Source organism: Triticum urartu, chromosome 7A, assembly GCF_056163025.1.
Source record: "Triticum urartu cultivar PI428250 chromosome 7A, HENAU_Tu73, whole genome shotgun sequence".
Lineage (NCBI taxonomy): Eukaryota > Viridiplantae > Streptophyta > Magnoliopsida > Poales > Poaceae > Triticum > Triticum urartu.
Window position 1 is genome coordinate 385,322,244 of NC_141879.1, and position 26,442 is coordinate 385,348,685.

The 26,442-nt window shown below is 46.0% G+C and overlaps 1 protein-coding gene across 1 annotated transcript in view; it reads left to right on the forward strand.

The window, feature by feature from the left end:
- Nucleotides 1-1,334: 1,334 nt before the first annotated feature.
- LOC147959682 (uncharacterized) overlaps nt 1,335-26,442 on the forward strand; it is a 90,362-nt gene continuing 65,254 nt past the window's right edge. The window contains exons 1-2 of the mRNA XM_087532817.1: nt 1,335-1,688; nt 6,116-6,778. Of these exons, the coding sequence (XP_087388943.1) occupies nt 1,335-1,688; nt 6,116-6,778 (1,017 nt within the window). The remainder of the gene's footprint in view (nt 1,689-6,115; nt 6,779-26,442) is intronic.

Genomic DNA, 26,442 nt, shown 5'->3' on the forward strand with positions numbered 1-26,442 from the left:
ATCCTTCGTTGACCGTGAGAGCTTGTGATGGGATAAGTTGGGACACCCCTGCAGGGTTTGAACTTTCGAAAGCCGTGCCCGCGGTTATGTGGCAGATGGGAATTTGTTAATATCTGGTTGTAGAGAACTTGACACTTAACTTAATTAAAATGCATCAATCGTTGTTAATATCCGATTGCAGGGTTTGATATTTTCTTGACAGATATGTGATGCCCCACCACCACCATTTTCTAGTACTCTGTAGGATCATATTCTTGTGTGTTTCTATTGCTGCTAACCACGGCAGGATCACAAGTCGGTGAGACTGACTGGGAGAACATAACCGAATAAGGAGTTACATGATAAATTTCAGCAAATGATGACTGAACCGGTGCAAGATGTGCTGAACAATTTTGAAGAGGCCATGTATAAGATAACTGGCTTTGAGAAGACGTTCGAAACAATGCTTGATAACAAATTTAATGAACTGCTTGTGCGTCTTCCACAACCACCACTGGCTGCACCTACCGCACCTCTGCAACAACAACAACAACAACAACAACAACGACGGCGACGACGACAACAACAACGACGACGACGACGACAACAACAACGACAACAACAACAACAACAACAACAACAACAACAACAACAACAACAACAACAACAACAACAACAACAACAACAACAACAACAACGACGACGACGACGACGACGAGGACGACGACGAGGACGACGAGGAGGACGACGACGACGACGATGACAACAACAACAACAACAACAACAACAACAACAACAACAACAACAATGACAACAACAACGACGACGACAACAACGACGACAACGACGACAACAACAACGACGACAACAACGACGACAACGACAATGACTACCTCCACGTCGTGAAACAGCCATTCGCCGAGCGAGCCGTGTCCTCTTGAGCCTGGCCAAATTGTTAGTGCTATTGTTGATACTTCTGTGGCTCCTGCTGATGATGAGGAGGATGATTATGCAGGAGATTACGAGGATGAGGTTGATCAAAATCAGAACTACGTGCAACCACTAGCACCACAACCACCATGTCGTCCACATGCAAATTATCGCAATGGTAGGTGACGCGGAGCATCCTATGGACATCACCATGTAAAGAGTCCGTTTGCCAAGTGACACATGCGACATCTACTTCACATACACAAAGGTGAATCATCTCCTTCACACGTGCTCACTTGACCCCTTCGAGGATTGTATACTACTTGACACCCCTCTCGTGTGCATGCTTAGGTATTACCAGAACCTCACGGATGACGAGGAGGAGTGCAAGCGCCAAAGAACACCTACACCATCCGCAGCGAAGCATGGAAGAGAAGACGGAAGAAGCGGAGCTGCTACAAGCTACAGCCACCGAACGTCCGGACGCCACCGGACATCCGGTACCTGACGCAGCCCAGACGGCCAGAAGAACTCCAGGCGACGAGTGCTACAGCGGCAGGACGTCCGACGAATACCGGACGTCCAACGAGTCCCAGTGCCCGGACGACCGGTGCCGACCGGACGACCGGTGCCGACCGGACGACCGGTGCCACTACACCCGAGAAGAATCAACAGACATCCGACACGCGTCGGATGTCCGGACCGTCCTGAGCCACCGGACGTCTGACCCCCACCGGTCGCCCGGCACCTGCCTGTGTATAGCCACGGGACTTGGCCTTGTATCCCACTCCTACTTACCCCTTCATGGCTTACACTATAAATATACCACCTCCACCTCCTTTCTAGGGTTAGCGTTGTGTTAGCTCATATGTGAGATAGAGCTTCGCTCATCCATCCGGATCTACTCCATTGCGAGGGACCGACACCTTTTTGGAGAAGATCCACATTGGATTCAAGACCCCCTCTTGGGTGGCCCCTTCAAGACCTCCTCATGGAGATGAACGTTACCTTTTATCTTTCCTGTTGTTGTTCATTTACCTTGTGGATCTTGTGTGTTTGCTTGTCTAGTGGATATGTGATTGGACTTGTTCTTGAGTGTTTCCCCTTGTGTTTTCTCTCCGTTCTTCCCCGTGTTCATCGTGTTCTTCGAGGGAACCCACTCCAATCGTGAGAGATCGGCCTATTCCGGGTTATGATGAGGACATCAATACCATTGTTACACCCACAACCCCTGCTGCTATACATATTGGACCAATTATTAGAGCTCGCGCACTCCAATTGAATTACCAGGTACTTTCGTTTCTTGGTAACGATTCTAATGTTCATGAGAATATGATGCTGCCTAAATTGGATATGTTTGTTTTGCTTACAAATGAAGGGCCTAGCTTGGACAAGACAGATGAACCTTGAAGAAAGTTCAAGCAGGGAGATGATGGCATGCACAAGGGGAACAAGAACGGAGTTACAAGTGATGATTCCAGGACTTTGAAGCCACCATAATGAGTGCATGAAGCCTTGGACAAAATATACAAGATGCCACGTCATAAATTTCGTCCAGAGGACATTCTAGGTGTTGCGTCACCTTATTTTTGGGCCAGGCCCATGTAATTTCGAAATACTTGATTATAGGCTGTTTTTAGAGTCCATATGTGTGGGGAAACAAGAGTTAGGGTTGGTTTCGGAGCCCTCCTCCAAGGGCTAGGAAATTCCCCCTCTCTCCTCCATATATACAACCCTTAGGGCATCGTTTAGACTTTGGGTTTTGTTTATATTAAAGTTCGCCATAGCTGCGACTTCGCGTACTTCGTTTGTGTTCAACGACCAGACAAAGGCGTCACAGAACCCCACCTTGATCAATAAAGCTTTCCTCTTATATTCGCAATATCCAGATTGCAATCTTAGTTTCTTGCTTGTTATTCATTTGCCTGGAGGAAATAGACCTTTGTGGTCAGGTTGATCGTGCTCCGGCGTGGTCAATAACCTCTCGGAGTTGGTTTAGCGATTGCTAAGGCACGACATCCTCGCATGTTCGTAGTCAGATCGTCAAAGTCGACTTCCTCCAAAATGATAGCCACCATCTCATCGAAAGACGGGACACCTTTGCCTCTATCAGGTTGGCCCCACATCATATGGTATCATGAGCCATGTTGATCACATATTTGGAGTCCCTCCCACCGTTTTCTAGCCTTCTTTTGCTTGATTTCGTCCTAAATGTCAAAAATCCCCACCAAAAATAGCCCCAAATTTTTTTGTGATTTGTTGGTTTGATGAAGTTTTGTTGTTTTTGATCCATGGATTTGCTTGGTTTCGAGTTTATCTAGCATTTCCCCAAGTTTCCCCACTTTCCATCCACGAAATCTCAACAATTTTGACCCCAAAATCCCCATTTTCCTGCCAAAATCGTGTCCCGAAACTCGCATCTCGCGTTGACCCCAACCCACTGGACGACCAAGGTTTTTACGGACGTCCGGAGCCCCAGGAACCACCGGACGTCCAACCCTTAACGGACATCCGGAACCCCTAACCCGAGCAGAATTTACGGATTTCCGAGCCCTCCAGACGTCCGGCCTCCGAACATCCGTCCATTGCCGGACGTCCGTAACCTGTAGATATTGACTTCAGCTGATTCTTGTTTCGGCCATAACTAATTCATCCGAACTCCAATTTTGACATTCTTTAGCTCATTTTGAAGCTCTTGACACCCCCTTCCCACAAAAATACTTCCAACATCATTTGACTACATCAAAATTTTGAAACTTTGGCATCTTTGCCTAGGGTCTTCCACCACATCATCCGCATTACCACCACCGACTTCCGCAACCTAACCCATCTTGATCCCCATTGCATATGTGGTTGCTTGAGTAGTGATTCAAGCCTCCTAAGGTGTTTCGACTACTTAGGGACGGTTGCTTCCTCATCAACCACCACCACCACTTCTGCATTGCCTACTCGCATAACCCATCATTCATCACCTCCGCTTGCCGCTACCACCATTTTGACATTTGACATTTGAGATTTTGAGTTCGCGGTTTTTCCGTTTCCTAAGGTGTTTCGGCTAATTAGGAATGGTTCGACATAGAGAACACCGCCACTCATCATCGCCACGAGGTCGTCATTGTACATCCCGGACGGTAACCTCGACGACATCATTGTATATTCCCCATACAATTGCATTGATGACCCCTAGCCCATTTTGCGGTACTTGCCTATTGAGACTAGCCATTTGAGTATTGCCGGCAACATCACTTGTGCACATTAGTGGTCTACACCTTCCATTGCATACATACCATATCATATTGGTATTATCTTGGTATCATGTCATCTCTTGTGTCACAAGATTGTTCCCGCATATCTGCATTTGCTATCTTGATTTGTGCATTTCGCAAAGTGGCCATATCAAAAAAAAAAGAATAAGCTTTTAAGCATAGAAAAAGAGAAAAAAACAATCTTGTAAGAAAGAGCCATAGCATCATATCATAGTGCATTACAATATATCATATGGTATCATACTTGATCATCTTCGATCATAGTGTGCAACACCGGGAACCATACATACATAGCATACTTGGGATAGAAAGTTTATCCATTTTGCATCTTATAGGTTGTGCACAAGTGTCGTATCCGCCTATTGAGAAATCGTGCTAGCGTCTCTCTTGAGTTGTGCAACACGAGTGTTTTCCATGGATTCCACATTTTGTGCTCATTCCTTGGTTGCATGACCCCATTTATCTATCTCTGTGTGTGTTGCCATGTGCCATTCATTGCTATTGGTCTACTTTTTCACTTGCGAATTTGTGAATCGCTTTCAACATTATTGACTCTTGCTAACATTTTACACCAAATTTTTGTGCCACTATCCTCACCAAGCTACTCCATAAGCTTTACTTGATAGGTGTGAGTGAACAAGTCCGGTACCAATTCCACTATTCTTTCATCTCACATTGAGTGAAATAGGATACATCCTCAACTTTGGGAAAAGGTAACTTGGTATTGTTTATCTCATTTCCTACTCACCTCTACTCGAGTCTTGTGATGGATAGGCAAGGCATTTAATCTTCGGTCTACAACAACAACAACGAGTTCGATGCCACGAACAACCCCAACGACGCCAAAGATGCAAGCTCAAATGGAGGAGATCAATGCCCTCATCAAGTCCTACAAGCGGTCTTCCTCATCTTCGAGAAGACACGCAAGAGCACGTGTCTCCGAGCTACCATCTCCGGCAAAATCGCATCGGCGTCGACACTATCACCAACAAGGACGTGAAGGTCAAGAGATCAACACCAACAACTGCTCAATGAGTTCACCATCTCCCTTGGCATCTTCGCCAAGTGACTTCAAGGCGTCTTCGCCTATGGACATACGGCGTCTTCGCCCATAGGCACTTCAAGAGAAGCTCCCCAAGCTCAAGTCCGCGACTTCCACAAGCTACTATGATCTCGACATCGACCACGCGATTCCTTTCTATGGGACTCAAGAACATGAGGAGTATCTCGAATGGGAGCGTTTGATGGACGACTACCTCAAGCTACATCAAGTTCCTCCCGAAGATCAGGTGAAGTGCGCCACAAGGAACTTCCACGACTATGCGTCCACATGGTGGCTTCACGCACCTTCGGAGACCTATGACATGAGTTGGCCGAAGACGAAGAGAGCTTTGCGACGAGAGTTTGTGCCTCCAACCTACACGGAACAACTTCTACGCCAATTGGAGAACACCACCCAAGGATCCAAATCCATTGACGCGTACTTCAACAAGATGAATATTGCCTTGCGATAAGCCAGCGTGGACGACCCCATTTCGATGAAGTTCCACTTCATGATGGGATTGCACAACGACATCTCTAATACAATCTTCCTCGAGAACTACAAGTCCCTCGACGACAACTACATTGGTGCTCTCAAGGCGGAACAAGAACTCATGAAGGCCAAGGCTTCTCGATCCCAAGCACACTTCTCTAAGACCAAGCTCCAAGACGACGAGCATGAGGCTAGTACCACCACGATGTCCAAGCCTGGCGAGCTACAAGACAATGCTCCCAAGTTCAACTTCACCGCCATACCTCTTTGTGGCATTGACGATGTCGAGTCTACCATGACTCTTTTTCAAGACGGTGCGGCGACGAGTACGGCTACGGAGACCCTCAAGGACCAAGCTTTGGAGGCGGGCTACAAGGTGGCGAACAAGGATGATGCTTCCATCTAGGGAGGCGAGAGTGATGATGTGCCATCTTCGGCCTTCATCCACGGCGACGGTGACGAGATGATCGAGCATGGGATTTTCCCTTTGGTCATGGAGGAGAGTGATGATGTGCCATCTTTGGCCTTCATCCATGGTGACGGTGATGAGATGGTTGAATATTTCACCTCGACCACGGCGACGTTTGATGACTTGAGTGACTTGTGCCACCATATTGAGAGTGAGAGTGACTTCACCACTAGCCCCATATATGACAAGTTGCCCCAATTCCCATGTGAGGAGAGCCACAACCCCCACCACTTGAGTGAGATGAGTTACTCCACCATACGTGAGATTGAGTGCGCCTACTTTGAGGGAGTGAGTGAACCACCACATAGAGAGTGTCTGATAGTTGATAGGTCTCGTGAGGCCATTTGCATTTCTAACAACTTGACCTTTACCTCTATTCTGTCTTCTAATTTTGTGCTAGGTCCCACATATGATGACGCGCCGATTCGTGACGACTACGTCCTCCCTTTGGACAAGACGATGGCCATGGTGGAATATGATGCACCCCCGACATGGTTGCATCAAGATGAAGATGACCACCATTTGGTCTTTCCCACCTCACCTACACCACTTGAGTGGAATGAAAATGATAAGATAGGTGACGGTGATGCTCTAGTCCTAGTAGTGGACATTCTTGACATTGATTGCTTACATGATGTTGATCAACCTATTACCATGCTTCATGCTAGTGCGACTTCCCCATGCGATGATTTACCCATTTATGATGAGTATGATGATTGCCATGTGGAGTCTATTAGTTGTGATGCCATGTTACATAGGATTTCTTGTGATCATTCTTTAGGTCACATCATGTTTGACAATCCGCTTGACTTGCCATATGCTATGCATGAGATCCATCATATGTAATATTTGCAATCTCATCATAGTGACTATGCATATGCCATTAAAATAAACCCAATTTTCACATATGGCATAGATGACAAGCCCATGGTTATTGGCATTTGTTTTTCTTGTGATGATATTGATATGCTCCCTTTGCATCACTTATCTCATATGCCATGCCATGACCACCTAGCTTCGGATATGCATTGCTTTGGATGTTGTCCATTTTCTCCATATGGTGTTTCTGATATTTCTCATGAGGAGACCCCCATAGTTTCCTCACGCGTGTTAGGAGATTTTGATCCATCCCATTCATTGCATGATCCCAATACTTGTGTGCACCATATGCTCCCCATGAATAAACATGCTATTGTTGTGCCACATACTTGCACGCTCAATTTGTGTCCCCATCGTGTTATACACAATAAGTATTCTTTCATGATGAATGACATGTTCTTATACCATACATCAAATTTCTTTGAGCGATGCTTATCTTGTGCTAACTCTCACGTGCACATACACATCATGATGGATGATGTGTACATTTACCACACACACAATTTCTTTTGTTTGTGTCTCTTTCGTGTAGGTACCCATGAATACTTGTCAACCTCACAATCCCATGAGTTGACAAAACAAGCTCTAGAGAGCAACAATGACTTGGGATCACGTGCATTGTATTTCACACCGTTCCCATTATGCAACAACTTCGCGCATTCCTTCTACATGACCCTCACATGGTTATGTGTTATTGTCCACTACATATTCTATGCCCATCTTGCTATGTTCACTTTGCACGATATGCTCATTCATATGCCTTTGCCATGCATTTGTGACCCATGCTTTGCATTACACATGATGATTGATTCTCATACTTGTATGTGTATTTGCAAGCTTGGTGGAGATATTGCTTCTTATTGCCATGTTCCTTTTGTGACCCATTCCTATGATGATACTATGATCTTGATTTGTGTTCGTGCTTGTCATATGTCATGTGCATTATCTATGCCTATTATTTGCTCACATGACATGATTGCCATGATTTACTCTAGTGTGTTGCATCTTTGCTCCACTAGTTTGCATGACCTCATTACTATGCTTGCTTATGTTGCATCACCGATGATTCATACTTTCTCATTTCATGCGGTTGATGACAACCATCAACATGCTTTGCACATGAGTTTTATTGCTTCTTGTCATGTATCTCCATGTGTTGCCTCTCTCATGCTGGATGATTTGACATGTATTGAGTGCAACAATGCCCTTAGTCTTGATAATGAGTTTGCCCCCATAGCATTCTCCCATACATTTGGAGATTTTGACATATTTCTTGTGAAGCATGCTTGTCTTACCTCTTTGCACCATATACCTAGTGCCATGAATATAGCCTTTGTTGCATCATATTATTCATGCACTTGTGCTACTAATGGTTATGTGCAAGAGAGGAGAACCATCATGATGGATAATGTGTTTATCTACCATGCACATATGTTCTTTGTTTTGTCGTGTGCATGTGTAGGATACTTGGACTTTGTGTCAACTTCCACGTCATGTGAGTTGACAATCCGAGCTCTTAAGAGCGAACCACCTTCTATCACGGCGACTATACATCATACTTGCTTGTGCTTCGGCATTGTGAAGGACGCACAAGGACATGCTTTCAAGGTGATATCCTTCTCTTTCAAGAAACCCAAAACCATGAGCATGAATATTGTGGATCATACTACTTGTGTTGCTTGCACCTTGAGACTTACTTTTCATCTTGGACCCCTTGATTGCGCACATGTTAGTGATATTGCATTCATTCATGATCGCCACTTTGCCATGTATCATGATATATATGCCTTGTGTGTTGCATACAATTCTTGGATTAGTTGCCCCTATGATATGCTTGGTTGCAACAATGTCATCACTTCACATATGCCATCTCCCATTGCTTGTCACATGATTAACTTGATTGCCTCGCACATGATGAACAATTGCCCTTTCTATTGTGTTGAGTGCCATACTATCTTCAGCACACCTTATGCACGCTATGCTTGGATTGTCTTGCACTTGACCCATGTGTTTAGACACTTCATTTTATTTGGTGTTGTGAATGCTTCTTATGCCTACCATCGACATTTCATTGAGCACTTTGCCCATGCTTGCTATAACCTTGAGGTAGATGCTTATTCCCTTGTCACACATATTTGCATCACTACCTCACATTTACATGCTTGTCCCCATCATATCTTTGCTTGTGCTCAATTTATGTGCTTACATGCCATGTCACTGTCCTTTGTCAAACCATATGCTTTGCATGATGATGACACTTGTTTGGTGAATAACCTCTTGAATGCTTGGTTTTGCACTAACGCTAACCACATTTATTTTTCCAAGTGTTTGTTGTCCTTGCTCATTTTGAAGGAATCACTAGACGGTGCGACATTGGAGAGTGCCCACTTCAAGCTTGAAGATGATGACTACTTGGTGAACATCCACTTCTACATGGCGAAGCCATCTCTTTCCCATGGTGATTTTGTTTCGATCCGAGGTCGGATCTTTCCCAAGGGAGGGGAGATGATGTGGAGCATCCTATGGACATCACCATGTCAAGAGTCCGTTTGGCAAGTGACACATGCGACATCTACTTCACATACACAAAGGTGAATCATCTCCTTTACACGTGCTCACTTGACCCCTTCGAGGATGATATACTACTTGACACCCCTCTCGTGTGCATGCATAGGTATTACCGGAACCTCACGGATGACAAGGAGGAGTGCAAGCGCCAAAGAACACCTACACCATCCGCGAGGGAAGCATGGAAGAGAAGACGGAAGAAGCGGAGCTTCTACAAGCTACAGCCACCGGACGTCCGGACGCCACCGGACATCCGGTACCTGACGTAGCCCAGACGGCCAGAAGAACTCCAGGCGACGAGTGCTACAGCGGTCGGACGTCTGACGAATACCGGGCGTCCGACGAGTCCCAGCGCCCGGACGACCGGCGCCGACCGGACGACCAGTGCCACTACACCCGAGAAGAATCAACGGACATCTGACGCGCGCCGAACGTCTGGACCGTCCTGAGCCACCAGACGTCCGACCCCCACCGGTCGTCCGGTACCTTCCTGTGCGCAGTCGTGGGCCTTGGCCTTGTAACCCTCCCCCACTTACCCCTTCGTGGCTTAGACTATAAATAGACCACCTCCACCTCCTTTCTAGGGTTAGCGTTGTGTTAGGTCATATGTGAGATAGAGCTTCGCTCATCCATCCGGATCTACTCCATTGCAAGGGACCGACACCTCTTCGGAGAAGATCCACGTTGGATTCAAGACCCCCTCTTGGGTGGCCCCTTCAAGACCTCCTCATGGAGATGAACTTTACCTTGTATCTTTCCTTTTGTTGTTCATGTACCTTGTGGATCTTGTGTGTTTGATTGTCTAGTGGATGTGTGATTGGGCTTGTTCTTGAGTGTTTCCCTTGTGTTTTCTCTCCGTTCTTCCCCATGTTCATCGTGTTCTTCGAGGGAACCCACTCCAATCGTGAAAGATCGGCCTATGTCGGGTTAGCCCCGCATCAGTAGGTCTCCCCCTCAGGTACGAGATCATAACTATCTCCCCAAACTGAAATTGAATATTCCACCATTTGAGGGTACATATGTTCCTGATATATATCTTACTTGGGATTTAGAAACTGAACAACGATTTACATGTTTACAATATCCCGAGGAGAGACGTGTTCCTGCTGCTGTTTGTGCTTTCACTAGTTTTGCATGTGTTTGGTGGTCTGAGCATTGTAGATTATATCCTATTCCAGCTACTAGGGCTGCTTTGAAAACTGCTATGCGTACTCGTTGGGTTCCACCTTATTATCAACATGAATTACTTCAAAAATTGCAGCGTCTAAGACAAGGGAAAATTTTTGTAGAAGAATATTATCAGGAATTATAAACTGGCATGATTAGATGTGGTATTGTTGAGGAGAATGAAGCTATGCTTGCACGTTTTATGGGTGGATTAAATAGAGAGATTCAGACCATTCTAGAGTGATGAGGACATCAATACCATTGTTACACCCACAGCCCCTGCTACTATACATACTGGACCAATTACTAGAGCTCGCGCACGGCAATTAAATACCAGGTACTTTCGTTTCTTGGTAACAATTCTAATGTTCATAATGAGTGAATGAAGCCTTGGACGAAATATACAAGATGCCACTTCATAAATTTCGTCCAGAGGCTATCCTAGGTGCTGCGTCACCTTATTTTTGGGCCAGGCCCATGTAATTTCGAAATACTTGATTATAGGATGTTTTTAGAGTTTGTATGTGTGGGGAAACAAGAGTTAGGGCTGGTTTCGGACCCCTCCTCCAAGGGCCACGAAATTGCCCCCTCTCTCCTCCATATATACAGCCCTTAGGGTATCGTTTAGACTTTGGGTTTTGTTTAGATTAAAGTTCGTCATAGCCGCAACTTCGCGTGCTTCGGTTGTGTTCAATGACCAGACAAAGGCGTCACAGAACCTCACCTTGATCAATAAAGCTTTCCTCTTATATTCGCAATATCGAGATTGCAATCTTAGTTTCTTGCATGTTCTTCATTTGCCTGCAGGAAACAGACCTTCGTGGTCAGGTTGATCATGCTCCGGCGTGGTCAATAGCCTCCCGGAGTTGGTTTAGCGATTGCTAAGGCGCGGCATCCTCGCATGTTCGTAGGCGGATCGTCAAAGTCGACTTCCTCCAAAATGATAGCCACCATCTCATCGAAAGACGGGACACCTTTGCCTCTATCAAGTGGTATCAAATTTTAAGGTTGCTTGGTGAGATTTTACAGTTTTTCATAGTTTAGATCGAGTATGTTCTTCATACCTACAGTCTACAAAAAAGCCACACAAAAAATTAGGGTTAGTTCATCACATCCGAACCAATCTGAGGCTTTGCATAATCTTTTTACGGTTTTTGCTTTGTTGGATTTGTGGTTGCCTCGTCATGACTGGTTGCTCATCTTAGCGTCTAGTCTTTTAGAGTTTCTAGTTCTGGTCATAAGTTGTCACGCCGCTACCGCACCATCATCATCGCCCCTGCCATCTACGACCACCGCTTATCTGCCACCGATCTGTATCCATATACCACCACCAATCCGTATCGATATACCACCACCGATCTGTATCCATATACCACCACCACTACCACCATCGCTGCCATATACAAACACCGCTGCCACATCCTACCACCATATATCCACCACCAATCCGAGTTCCTTTCATATTAGGTTATTTTTCTGGATCCATCTATTTTCCGTTTCGTATGTCCTTGCCTGAGTACATTTCGAAAAAGAAAGAGTCTGGAGACCCCCGGGCAGCTTTTAGGCCAAAATTTCGCATGCAAAAATATTTTTTTCCTAACTTATTTTTAGGCTTCTCTGAGTCTTTTGAGCCACATGCCATCATAGTGATTTTTTCGCACTTTTTCATCGTCGCTGCCCTGATTTCCGAAAAAAATAGTCTAAAAAATTGCGTGCCCATCCTGTCAGTTTGACCTGGGAAGAGTTTTGAGACACTCGCCATTATAGTGATTTTTCGCAAAAAAAAGAGGAGCGCAAAAAACAAAAAAAGAGGAGCACAAAAAAAACAGTGCGAAAAAAATCCAGAGTGTGATTTTCCCTTGTTTACGTGTCGCGCCGTGATTTTGTTCGTGTTCTAGGCTCGCGTCTCTAGTACGGTCTAGCCTAGGACCAGCACAGTAACGTCGTTGAACGTTTATTCAACTTTGCATCTTTGAATTGATTATTGCTGACCCTTTTTGCTACCATAATATAAGCCTTCCTAGCTCCACATACATCTATGTCATGCGTTTGACTCTCCTTGGTAATCGTTCTATCCAAGCTTTGAGAGTTTTGACTACAACGGTTGCCGATCACCGCCTACTGCTGGGTAAGAACTGGTAAGAATTTGAGATTTGCTTGACGGATTTGTGACACCCACCACCACCTCTTGTTAGTCGTCTGTAGGATCATATTCTTGTGTATTTCTATTGCTGCTAACCATGGCAGGATCACAAACCGACAAGATTGACTGGGAGAACATGACGAACAAAGAGTTACATGATAAGTTTCAACAAATGATGAGTGGACAGGTGGAAGATGTGCTAAACAGATTTGAAGAGGCCATGGAGAAGATAGATGGCATTGAGAAGGCGTTCAGAACAAAGCTCAATAGCAAGTTTAATGAATTGCTCGCGCGTCTTCCACAACCACTGCCCGCTGCACCCGTCGCACCTCTACAACAACCACAACAACAACATCGCCTTCCCAATCAAGTGGGACGAGCACAACGCGTTCCCCTTGAGCCTGGTCAAACTTCTGGTGCCGTTGTACCTACTGTTGATGCTTCTGTAGCCCTAGCTTCTACAACAGAGGTGGAGGACCATTACGAGGATGAGGTTGATCAAAATCAGAACTATGTGCAACCACCAGCACCACCGCCACCAGGGCATCCTCATGCATATCATCGCAATGGTAGGGCTGCACAACCACCTGAGGTACGAGATCATGACCATCTTCCTAAACTAAAATTGAATATCCCACCATCTGAGGGTAGATATGTTCCTGATATATATCTTACTTGGGAGTTAGAAACTAAACAACATTTTACATGTTTACAATATCCTGAGGAGAGACGTGTTCCTGCTGCTGTTTGTGCTTTCACTAGTTTTGCATGTGTTTGGTGGTCCGAACATTTTAGATTATATCCTATTCCAACTACTTGGCCTGCTTTGAAAATTGCTATGCGTACTCGTTGGGTTCCACCATATTATCAACGTGAATTACTTCAAAAATTGCAACGCTTAAGACAAGGAAATGTAGAAGAAAATATTATCAGGAATTACAAACCGGCATGATTCGGTGTGGTATTGTTGAGGAGAATGAAGCTGGTGAGGACTTCAATACCATTGTTACACCCACAGACCCTACTGCTATACATACTGGACCAATTACTAGAGCTCGTGCACGCCAATTAAATTATCAGGTACTTTTATTTCTTGGTAATGATTCTAATGTTCATGAGAATATGATGCTGTCTAAATTGGATACATTTATTTTGCTTACAAATAAAGGGCTTGGCATGGATAAGAGGGATGAACACTGGAGCAAGACCAAGCATGGAGATGATGGCATGCGCAAGGGTAACAAGAATGGAGTTACAAGTGATGATTTTAGGACTTTGAAGCCACCATAAGGAGTGCATGAAGCCTTGGACAAAATATACAAGATGCCACTTCATAAATTTCATCCAGAGGCTATTCTAGGTGCTGCTTTACCATATTGTTGGTCCAAGCCCATGTATTTTCGAAATACTTAAGTATAGGCTGTTTTTAGAGTCCATATGTGTGGGGAAACAAGAGTTAGGGTTGGTTTCGGACCCCTCCTCCAAGGGCCACTAAATTCCCCCCTCTTCCTCCATATACAGCCCTTACGGCGTCGTTTAGACTTTGGGTTTTTGTTTAGATTAAATTTCGCCATAGCTACAACTTCGCATACTTTGTTTGTGTTCAACGACCAGACAAAGGCGTCACAGAACCCCACCTTGATCAATAAAGCTTTCCTCTTATATTCACAATATCCAGATTGCAATCTTAGTTTCTTGCTTGTTCGTTGTTTGCCTGGAGGAAGCAGACATTCGTGGTCTGGTTGATCGTGCTCCGGCGTGGTCAATAACCTCTCGGAGTTGGTTTAGCGATTGCTAAGGCGCGACGTCCTCGCACATTCGTAGTCGGATCCTCAAAGTCGACTTCCTCCAAAACGATAGCCACCATCTCATCGAAAGACGGGACACCTTTGTCTCTATCAAGTGGTATCAGATTTTCAGGTTGCTCAGTGAGATTTTATAGTTTTTTGTAGTTTAGATCGAGTCTGTTCTTCATACTTACAGTCCACGAAAAAGCCACAAAAAATTAGGGTTAGTTCATCATATCCGAACCAATCTGAGCCTTTGCATATTCTTTTTAGGGTTTTTTCTTTGTTGAATTTGCGGTTCCATCATCGTGTCTAGTTGCTGGTCTTAGCGTCTAGTCTTTTAGAGTTTCGAGTTCTGGTCATAAGTTGTCACGCCACCACCGCACCATCATCATTGCCCCTGCCATCTACCACCACCGCTTATCCGCCACCAATCCGTATCCATATCCCACCACCAATCGGTATCCATATACCACCACCAATCCGTATCCATATACCACCACCGCTACCACCATCGCTGCCATATCCTACCACCATATATCCACCACAAATCTGAGTTCCTTCCGTATTAGGTTTGTTTTCGAGATCCATCTAATTTTCGTTTCGTGTTTCCTTGCCTGAGTAGGTTTCGGAAAAAAAATCTAGAGACCCCCGAACAGTTTTTAGGCCAAAATTTTTGCAGGCAAAACTATTTTTCCCTGTCCTATTTTTAGGCCTTTCTGACTCTTTTGAGCCATGTGCCATCATAGTGATTTTTTGTCGCACTTTTTCGTCGTCACTGCCCTGATTTCCAAAAAAATAGTCAAAAAAATTCGTGCCCATCCTATCAGTTTGACCTGGGAGGAGTTTTGAGACACTCGCCATTATAGTGATTTTTGGCAAAAAAAGAGGAGCGCAAAAGAAGAGCGCCAAAACAAACCAGAGCAAAAAAAATCCAGAGTGTGCTTTTCCCTTGTTTACGTGTCGCGCCGTGATTTTGTTCGTGCTCTAGGCTCGCGTCTCTAGTACGGTCTAGCCTAGGACCAGCACAGTACCGTTGTTGAGCGTTTATTCAACTTTGCCTCTCTGGATTGATTATTGCTGACCCTTTTTACTACCATATTATAAGCCTTCCTAGCTCCACATACATCTACGTCGTGCATTTGACTCTCCCTAGTAATCGCTCTATCCAAGCTTTGAGAGTTTTGACTACATCAGTTGCCGATCACCGCCTGCTGCTGGGTAAGAACTGGTAAGAATTTGAGATTTGATTGATGGATTTGTGACACCCACCACCACCACTTGTTAGTAGTCTGTAGGATCATATTTTTGTGTGTTTCTATTGCTGCTAACCATGGCAGGATCACAAGCCAATGACATTGACTGGGAGAACTTGATGAACAAGGAGCTTCATGATAAGTTTCAGCAAATGATGAGTGGCAGGTGCAAGATGTGCTAAACAGATTTGAAGAGGCCATGAAGAATATAGATGGCATGGAGAAGACGTTCGAAACAAAGCTCGATAACAAGTTTAGTTAAATTGCTTTCTCATTTTCCACCACCACCGCTGGCTGCACCTGTCGCACCTCTACAACAACAACAACAACAACAACAACAACAACAACAACAACGTCGCCTTCCAAATCAAGTGGGACGAACACTGCGTGTTCCCATTGACCCTGGGCAAAATTCTGATGCCGCTGTTGATGCTTCTGTAGCTCCTGCCGCTACTGCAGAGGTGGAGGACCCATTACGAGGATGAGGTTGATCAAAATCAGAACTACGTGCAACCACCAGCACCACCACCAGGTCGTCCTCAGGTATATCATCGCAACGGTAGGGCTGCACCACCACCTGAGGTACGAGATCGTGACCTTTTTCCTACACTGAAGTTGAATATTCCACCATTTGAGGGTAGATATGTTCCTGATATATATCTTACTTGGGAGTTAGAAATTGAACAATGTTTTACATGTTTACAATATCCCGAGGAGAGACGCATTCCTGCTGCTGTTTGTGCTTTCACTAGTTTTGCATGTGTTTGGAGGTCTGAACATTATAGATTATATCCTATTCCAGCCACTTGGGCTGCTTTGAAAACTGCTATGCGTACTCGCTGGGTTCCACCATATTATCAACGTGAATTACTTCAAAAATTGCAGCGCTTAAGACAAGGAAAAAATTATGTAGAAGAATATTATCAGGAATTACAAACTGGCATGATTAGATGTGGTATTGTTGAGGAGAATGAAGCTATGCTTGCACGTTTTATGGGTGGATTAAATAGAGAGATTCAGACCATTCTAGAGTATAAGGAGTATAATAATATCACTCGTTTATTCCATCTTGCTTGTAAAGCTGAACGTGAAGTGCAAGATCGATAGGCATTGGTGCGGACTAAATTTTCTGCAGGTCAACCTTCATCATGGACACCGCGTGCGTCCTCTACTTCCACACATTCTAATGCACCGACACCTCCATCAGCTGTTACCTCCAGCCATGATACAAGGAAGGAGGCACAACCACCATTATCTGCCAAGAGCACACCTATCGGGCCTGCACAGAGTTCTTCTTCTTCCATGGCATCAATAGGGCACACAAGTGATATTATTTGTCGTCGTTGTAAGGGAAGAGGACATTTTGCGAGAGAATGCAAATCTCAGTGTGTGATGATTGCTACTGAGGATGGTGGGTATGAGTCCGCTAGTGACTATGATGAGGAGACTTTGGCTCTTATTACATGTGAAGAACACGATGGAGATGATTCTAAACATGAGACGGAATACATGGCTCCTGAAGATGCTGACAGGTAAGAATGTTTAGTTGCTCAACGTGTTTTGAGTGTGCAGGTCACACAAGCTGAGCAAAATCAGAGGCATAATTTGTCCCATGCAAAGGGAATTATCAAGGAACGTTCTGTTCGCATCATCATAGATGGAGGGAGCTACAACAACTTTGATGTAGAGTGGAACCCTAGATGGCCGATCTTTCACGGAAGGAGAGGATCCCGCGAACACGAAGAACACGAGGGGTAACACGAGGGGAAAATCACAAGCGAAACACAAGAGAACACTCAAACCAACAACTATGATAACACATGCGCTAGATCCATGAACACAAAGGGAGATACATGATCCACCATCAACAAGGGATGATACACGGTAACCGGTTCTTCTCCAAAGGAGGTCTTGATGGGGACCCAAAAGGGGGTCTTGAATCCAAGGGGATCTTCTCCGAAGAGGAGTCATGGTCTCTCTCGTGGAGTAGATCCGTAATGGATGAGCAAAGCTCTATCTCTAAATGAGCTACTACTTTGCTAACCCTAGCTAGGAGGAGTAGGAGGTCTATTTATAGTCTTAGTGCAAATGGGGACGAAATGAGGGGGGACATGGGCCTCGGGCCTGAATCCTGTGCGCAGGAAAGTATCGGACGTCCGCTGGGGACCGATCGTCCGGTGGCTCATGGGCGGCCAGATGTCCGGTAGTCTCTGGTCATCCGCTCGTTCTGGCTCGAATGCTGAAGTAGCGGATTTTCGGAAGTGGTCGGTCGTCTGGTCGACGGACGTCCGGTGGCGTCAGACTTCCGCTCGTTTGGCTCAGGTGCGGGTCACCGGTCGTCCGGTCCGGGCCGGACGTCCGCTCGCTGTAGCTCGGCTGGGGCTTCAGGCACCAGACGTCCGGTCCCGACCGGTCGTCTGGTGGCTGGGGCTTCTTCCGCAGCTCTCTTTCTTGTCCTTCACGATTGGTGTTCTTGTCGTCTTGTCCATTGGGTGTAGTCGCTCCGTGGCTCTCCTCCAAGTACCTGATCACACATAGTGTTTCCGCTTGAGGTAGTAGCCATGTCTCATGTATAGGAAATGGTAGTTCGGAGAGGAGCGAGTTCACCTTATCTTCGATAGCCTTTGCTCGTTCCCTTGTCATTGGTCCAAGTGGTGTTGTGGGAGACGTAGATAGGTCCATGGGGATGATCTTGGGATGCTCTGCATCATCTCCCTTCCCTTGGGAAAGATCCGACCTCGAATCGAATTCTTCATCACCATGGTAGGGCGAGAGGTCCTTGACATTGAAGATGTCGCTCATTGTACTTGTCGTGCGGGAGGTCGATCTTCTAAGCATTGTTGTTGTAGCGTGCAAGCACCTTGAAGGGTCCATCCGCTCGTGGTAGAAGTTTGGACTTGTGTTCGGTAGGGAAGCGGTCCTTGCGAAGGTGTAGCCACACAAGATCACCAATGTTGAATATCATGGGGTGCTTGTTGATGTTGAGCTTGGTCGCAAGTCGTTGTACTTGGCGCTCGATGGTGTGCCTTGTATCGTCTTGCACCTTCTTGAGATGGTTCACACGTGCACTTGTGTCCATATTGATGCACTCTTGGAGTGGTAGTGGAAGAATGTCCAATGGTGACAATGGGTTGAATCCGTAGACGACCTCGAAAGGGGACTTGCCGGTAGTTGAGTGTCTTGCGCGGTTGTAGGAGAACTCGGCGATAGGTAGACCCTCCTCCCACTCTTGATGTTCTTCTTGATTAGCATGCGAAGTAGAGCAGCGAGTGTGCGTTTGGTCACCTCCGTTTGGCCGTCAGTTTGTGGATGGTATGCCGTGGAGAAGAGTAGTTTGATTCCGAGCTTGGCGCATAGGGTCTTCCAAAAGTATCTGAAGAACTTGAGGGCACGGTCCATGACAATTGTATTTGGCACTCCATGTAGCCGTAAGATTTCCCTACAAAAGATGTTGGCAACATGTGAAGCATCGTCTATCTTGTTGCAAGGAATGAAATGTGCCATCTTAGAGAATTGATCCACAACAACAAATATCGAATCCTTTACATTTCTAGTTCTAGGCAATCCAAGTACAAAATCCATGCTAATATCTTCCCATGGTTGATATGGAATTGGGAGAGGAATGTAAAGGCCATGGGATTGAGCTTTAGACTTAGCTATGCGACATGTAGAGCATCGGTTGGTGAAGCGGTTGATGTCGCGAAACATATTGGGCCAATAATAGTTCTTGGAGAGCGTAGCAAAAGTCTTGTCACGTCCAAAATGTCCCATTAGCCCTCCTCCATGAGATTCCTGCAAAAGCAACAAACGAAGAGAAGACTCGGGGATGCAAAGTTTGTTAGCTCTCATAAGATATCCATCTTGGATGTAATAACGTTCCCAAGAGGTATGCGTCAAACACTTGGCATAAGGAATAGCAAAAGTAGGATCATGCGCATACAAGTCTTTTAGGTGCTCAAAGCCAATGACATCCAATTCAAGTTGAGTAACAAGCATGCATATGTGGGAAAGAGCATCCACCACAACATTTTCCTTACCTTTGATGTACTTGATGATATAAGGAAAAGACTCAATGAATTCACTCCATTTAGCATGACGCTTGTGCATCTTAGTTTGACCCTTAAGGTATTCAAGCGTTTCATGATCGGTATGAATGATAAATTCATGAGGGCGAAGATAATGTTCCCATTCATGCAAAACTCGCACTAAAGCATATAACTCTTTGTCATAAATGGGGTAATTGAGTTGCACTCTGAAAAGTTTCTCACTAAAGTAAGCTATGGGGCGCTTCTCTTGCGTTAACAGACCTCCTATGCCGTTACCACTAGCATCACAATGAATCTCAAAGGGTTTGTCAAAGTTGGGTAATGCAAGCACGGGAGCATGAGTAAGCAAATTCTTAAGCTCATTAAAAGTGGTATCTTGGGATGGTCCCCAAACAAAAGGCGCATTTTTCTTGCTCAAAGCATGCAATGGTGAAGCAATGGTGCTAAAGTCCTTCACAAATCTATGGTAGAAATCAGCTAAACCAAGGAAGCTACGCACTTGATGCAAGTTGGTTGGTTGTGGCCAAGTTTTAATAGCATTGATCTTAGAGTCATCAACATGAACATCCTTAGAGGAAACAACAAAACCCAAGAAAACGAGCTTATCGACGCCAAAAAGGCATTTTTCCATGTTAGCATAGAGACGCTCTTTTCGAAGAGTTTGCAAAACAGTTTGAACATGGGTGACATGATCTTTGAAAGATTTGCTATAAACAAGGATATGATCGAAGTAGACCACAACAAACTCACCAATGTAAGGGCGAAACACATAATTCATAAGATGCATGAAAGTACCCTGTGCTTCCGATAAACCCATAGGCATGACTAACCACTCATACAAGCCAAACTTTGTTTTGAAAGCGGTTTTCCATTCATCACCCTCCTGTATGCGGATTTGATAGTAACCACTTTTAAGATCAATTTAGGAAAATATAGTGGCACCACTAAGTTCATCAAGCATATCATCATGGCTTGGAATGGGATACTTATAGCGAATGGTGATAGCATTGATAGGTCTACAATCGGAACACATGTGAAAGCTACCGTCTCTTTTTGGCACAAGAATGACCGGAACGGCACAAGGACTCAAACTTTCACGCACATGTCCATGGTCTATGAGATGTTCTACTTGCCTTTGTATTTCTTTGGTTTCTTCGGGGTTGACGCGGTAGGGAGCTTTGTTCGGAAGTGGTGCTCCAGGGATGAGGTCGATGCGATGCTCGATGCCTCGTAGTGGAGGTAGTCCCGGAGGTAGCTCGTCGAGGAAAACATCTTGGAATTAATGTAAAAGAGAAGACAACACTAAAGGTAGAGTGTGAGAGGTGTTAGCTTGTGGTGCGTTGTCCTTGCACAAAAGGACATAGTGTAGGACACTGGATGGGTTCTCACACACTCCTCTTATCTCACTTTTGGTGGCAAATAGAACTAAGTTTTTCTTTTCGCTCATCATGGAGGTACTCAATTTGGGCTTGTGGCGCTCACTCTCTTTTTGGTGGTTTGCTCTCTCACTGTTCTCTCCATGATGGGTGGCTTGCTTGTCGGCGATCACTTGGCTTGGAGACATAGGGCGAAGTACGTACTCCTTTCCTTTCATCTTGAAGATGTAGTGGTTCGTTCGGCCGTTGTGGATGACACCTCTATCAAATTGCCATGTTCGACCAAGAAGAAGGTGGCAAACGGTCATTGGAACGACATCACACTCCATAGTGTCTTCGTAAGCTCCGATCTTGAAGGAGACGTGCACTCTATGCTCGACATGGATAGTGCCGGAATCGCTTAGCCATTGAACTTGTATGGATGTGGTGCTTCGTCTTGGGTAATTGCAGCTTGGAGCAAAGTTCTTCACTAGCTAAGTTATGTGTAACACCCCGAGACCGATGTGCCAGGTGTCTTCCAGTTATTCGCCGTCGTTGCCATGTCATTTGCTTGTGTGTTGCATCTTGTCATGTCATCATGTGTATTGCATTATCATGTTTTAAAACTTGCATTTGTCCGGATTCCCTCAGTCTCTCCCCGTTGTCCGTCCTGAGCCCAGACACACTTGCACACGCCTGCGACATGTCCGAAATATTATTTTATAAGTGGCCGGAAAAATGTTCTCGGAATGGGATGAGAGTTGGCGTGTGGTCTTATTATAGTGTAGATAGACCGCCTGTCAAGTTTCATCGCATTCGGGGTTCGTTTGATAGCCCAAACGTTAAACTATAGCGGCACTATAGCCGGTCTATCGTCGGACGTTTTCGGTCTCCGGAAACAGATGCCGGGCCCTCTCTCTCTTTTCTCCCCCTCGCAGTCTCGCCACAGCCCACCTAGTCCATCCTCCTTCCCCTCTTCGCTTCCGGAGTTGTCCGATGCGACCGCACGGTCCGAAACCCTCTCTGCACAGTGCATCGAACCCCTCACGTGTGCGTCCGAAATTGTTCCGGACCCGACCCGGGCAGTCATCACCGTTGGATCCGGATCATCCCCAAACGTCTACAAAACGTCACCGTTTTCTTATTTGGACTCCCTAGCGATTTTATTCGCGACCGTCCAATTTTGATCGGAGGCTCCAAATACCCCTAACCAAAAATCTTCGTTGCTATATAAATAGACGGAACCCTAGCCTTGTCCCATCCATCCACACATTCCGCACGCCGCCGCCTGGTCGCTTCCACCTCGGGATCCCCATCGATCCAACCAGCGACCTCCATCTTCCCCGATCCAAAATCCTCCCCGACCGTCTCCCTTGTCTTGCGCGCTTGGTCAATCGGGTTGCCCGAGTCCCGATCTCCTCACCGCGCCAGTATCCTTGGAGCCACGAGCCTCCCCGTGCTCCTCCACCGTGACTCGTCATCCGGCTGCCGGCGATCACGAGATGAGCACAGCTACCCTTCTCCTCCTCCTTCTGTTTATCTGCCTCCCTCCTCTTACCTCCCTGCCTCTCTTTCTCTGTTCTAAACAGGAGCTTGCCGCCCGACCACCTCGCATTGGCTCGATCCGGACGAGAACCGACCTCTTCAACCTGGGCCATGCCCGCGCCTCCCAAGGAGCCCCTCGTCGAAGCGCTGCTGCCGTTCCCTACCATGGCGCCCTCGCGCCCGAGCCCTGCATCAGCCCCGCGTCACCGGAGTCAAGCCACCGCCGGCCTCCGCGTCGAGCTCTGCCACCAGAGATCCCCGTCGCTGCCTCCATTCCCGCGCCGTTCCTCGCCTCCCGGAGCAAGTCCTTGTGCCGCCCCCTTCTGATTCGTCATCGCACGCGAGGAGGACGACCCCAGCGCCTGGTCTCGCTTCGCTATTGACTGCGCCCCCTTCCTCTTTGTTCGATCCAACCGCCCCTGCCCGTTGACCGCGGCCGTCGCCCTGCTTCACGAACGAGGCCGCCCCTCGTTGACTTGGTCCAGATCCAGCGAGCCGAGCCTAGCAGCCGGCCTGCCCAGTTCCTTCGCCTTGCGTGGGCCTCCTTGCCTCTCCAAGGCCCAACCTACCCTTGGCCCATCCGCGCAGACCTAGCAGCCGCACCAGATCCGCTAGGCCAGCCGGCCTGCTAAGGCCCGCGGTGAGCAGCCCAGTTCTTCTCAGATTCAGCCCATAGCTGTTTTTTTTTCTGTGCCCTGCGAATTTGTCTATTATTCCAGAGATGACTGTTTTATAGAAAAGTCCCTATTCTTCATGCATTTAATAACTTCACAACTGTGCATCGGATTAAAATGTTTTATATATGAAACTTGCTTAGAATTTTGTCTAGATTCAGAATATCCAACTTTCATCCATGTTCAAAATGTTTAAAAGGCTGTTTGTTTAAATTTGCTCCTATGTCATGCTTAAATGCTTTAATTCATAACTAAATAACCGTAGCTCCGAATTAAATAATCTTTATATGTAAATGGGGTGGAAAAATGCCTAGTTTAACATGATGCACTCATCTTGCATGTTTAACAACTCTAAAACATGGTTTAGGGCAGAACAGTACCAAACCTTAAACTATGCACATGAGGAGCTTCCGGACTTGTTGTTTGTTGTTTCCGGCCTCATTTAAACTTGACTAGATAGGTAGTTTTCTTTGCTTCACCCTCTTGCCATGTTTAACAACATTTAATATTGTTGGGTACATAAACGAGATCGAACTTAATAACTTGATGTGGTGTTTCGTCAATATGCAATCTGTTGCATATTGAGCCCCACTTAATTTGTAGGGTTGTTTGTGCACTTTGCCATGCCATGCATATTTAAACCGGACATGCATCATACTTGGTTGTGCATCATGCCATATTATGTGGTGGTTGTTTACTATGGTGGTTGCTTCTTTTCGGTGTTGCTTCTTCGGGTTGGTTCCGATAACGTCACGTTTGTGAGGACCCGTTCGTCTACGTCCATTTGTCTTCTTCATGGACTCGTTCTTCTCCCTTGCGGGACCTCAGGCAAGATGACCATACCCTCGAAATCACTTCTATCTTTGCTTGCTAGTAGCTCGCTCTTTTGCTATGCCTATGCTGCGATACCTACCACTTCCTTATCATGCCTCCCATATTGTTGAGCCAAGCCTCTAACCCACCTTGTCCTAGGAAACCGTTGATTGGCTATCTTTGCTCAGCCCCTTTTATAGCGTTGTTAGTTGCAGGTGAAGATTGAAGTTTGTTCCTTGTTGGAACATGGAGATGTTGTTCCTTGTTGGAACATGTTTACTTGTTGGGATATCAAAATATATCTTATTTAATTAATGCATCTATATACTTGGTAAAGGGTGGAAGGCTCGGCCTTATGCCTAGTGTTTTGTTCCACTCTTGCCGCCCTAGTTTCCGTCATATCGGTGTTATGTTCCCGGATTTTGCGTTCCTTACGCGGTTGGGTAATAATGGGAACCCCTTGACAATTCGCCTTGAATAAAACTCCTCCAGCAATGCCCAACATTGGTTTTACCATTTGCCACCTAGCCTTTTCTTTCCCTTGGGTTCTGCAGACTCAAGGGTCATCATTATTTTAACCCCACCAGGCCAGTGCTCCTCTGAGTGTTGGTCCAAACTAGAGCCCCTTGCAGCGCCACCTCGGGGAAACTCGAGGGCTGGTTTTAGTTGTATGGACTGCTCATCTGAGTGTGCCCTGAGAACGAGATATGTGCAGCTCCTATCGGGATTTGTCGGCACATTCGGGCGGTGTTGCTGGACTTGTTTTAACCTGTCAAAGTGTCTTGAAGAACCGAGATACCGAGTCTGATCGGAATGTCTCGGGAGGAGGTCTATTCCTTCGTTGACCGTGAGAGCTTGTCATGGGCTAAGTTGGGACACCCCTGCAGGGATTTGAACTTTCGAAAGCCGTGCCCACGATTATGGGCAGATGGGAATTTGTTAATGTCCGGTTGTAGAAAACCTGAAGTTGACCTTAATTAAAATGCATCAACCGCATGTGTAACCGTGATGGTCTCTTTCCGGCAGAGTCTGGGAAGTGAACACGGTGTTGGAGTTATGCTTGACGTAGGTTGTTCTAGGATCACTTCTTGATCATACTTTTATCGACCGTGCTTTGCCTTCTCTTCTCGCTCTCATTTGCGTATGTTAGCCACCATATATGCTAGTCACTTGCTGCAGCTCCACCTCATACCTTTACCTTACCCATAAGCTTAAATAGTCTTGATCGCGAGGGTGTGAGATTGCTGAGTCCCCGTGACTCACAGATACTTCCAAACTAGTTTGCAGGTGCCGATGAGTCCTTGCAGATGATGCAACCAAGCTCAGGAGGAGCTCGATGAAGATCTTGTCCATTGTGCTGTTTTGTTCTAGTTGATCAGTAGTGGAGCCCAGTTGGGGTCGATCGGGGACCTTGTCGCATTTGGGGTTCTTCTTTTATTTTGGTTCCGTAGTCGGACCTTGTGTGTATCTGGTTGATGTAATGCTTTATTCATGTATTTGTGTGAAGTGGCGATTGTAAGCCAACTATGTATCTTTTCCCTTATTGTATTACATGGGTTGTTTGTGAAGATTACCCCACTTGCGACGTTGCTTTCAATGCGGTTATGCCTCTAAGTTGTGCTTCGACACGTGGGAGATATAGCCGCATCGAGGGCGTTTCAAGTTGGTAATCAGAGCCTTCCCCAACCTTAGGAGCCCCATTGCTTGATCGTTTTTAGCAGCCGTTGTTGAGTCTAGAAAAATGTTTTGAGTCATTTAGGAATTATATATCGGAGAGTTTAGGAATTCTTTTTACTCCCCAGTACCTTCATCGCTCTGGTGAGGCATCCTGACGTAGAGTTTTGTCTCTTCTCTCCCAAATTTCACTAAAAAAATTTAGGATCACGCGGGTATCTTAGAATCGTTCCGATGGTTTTGTGACGAGAACATTGTCTTGGTGCCTCCTGTCAGGGGTTTTGTGGCAGTGTCCCGGGGAGTTGAGCTCCGAGGTGTAGTCATCACAATTTTATCGTTGCAGTTCTGGAATACCTG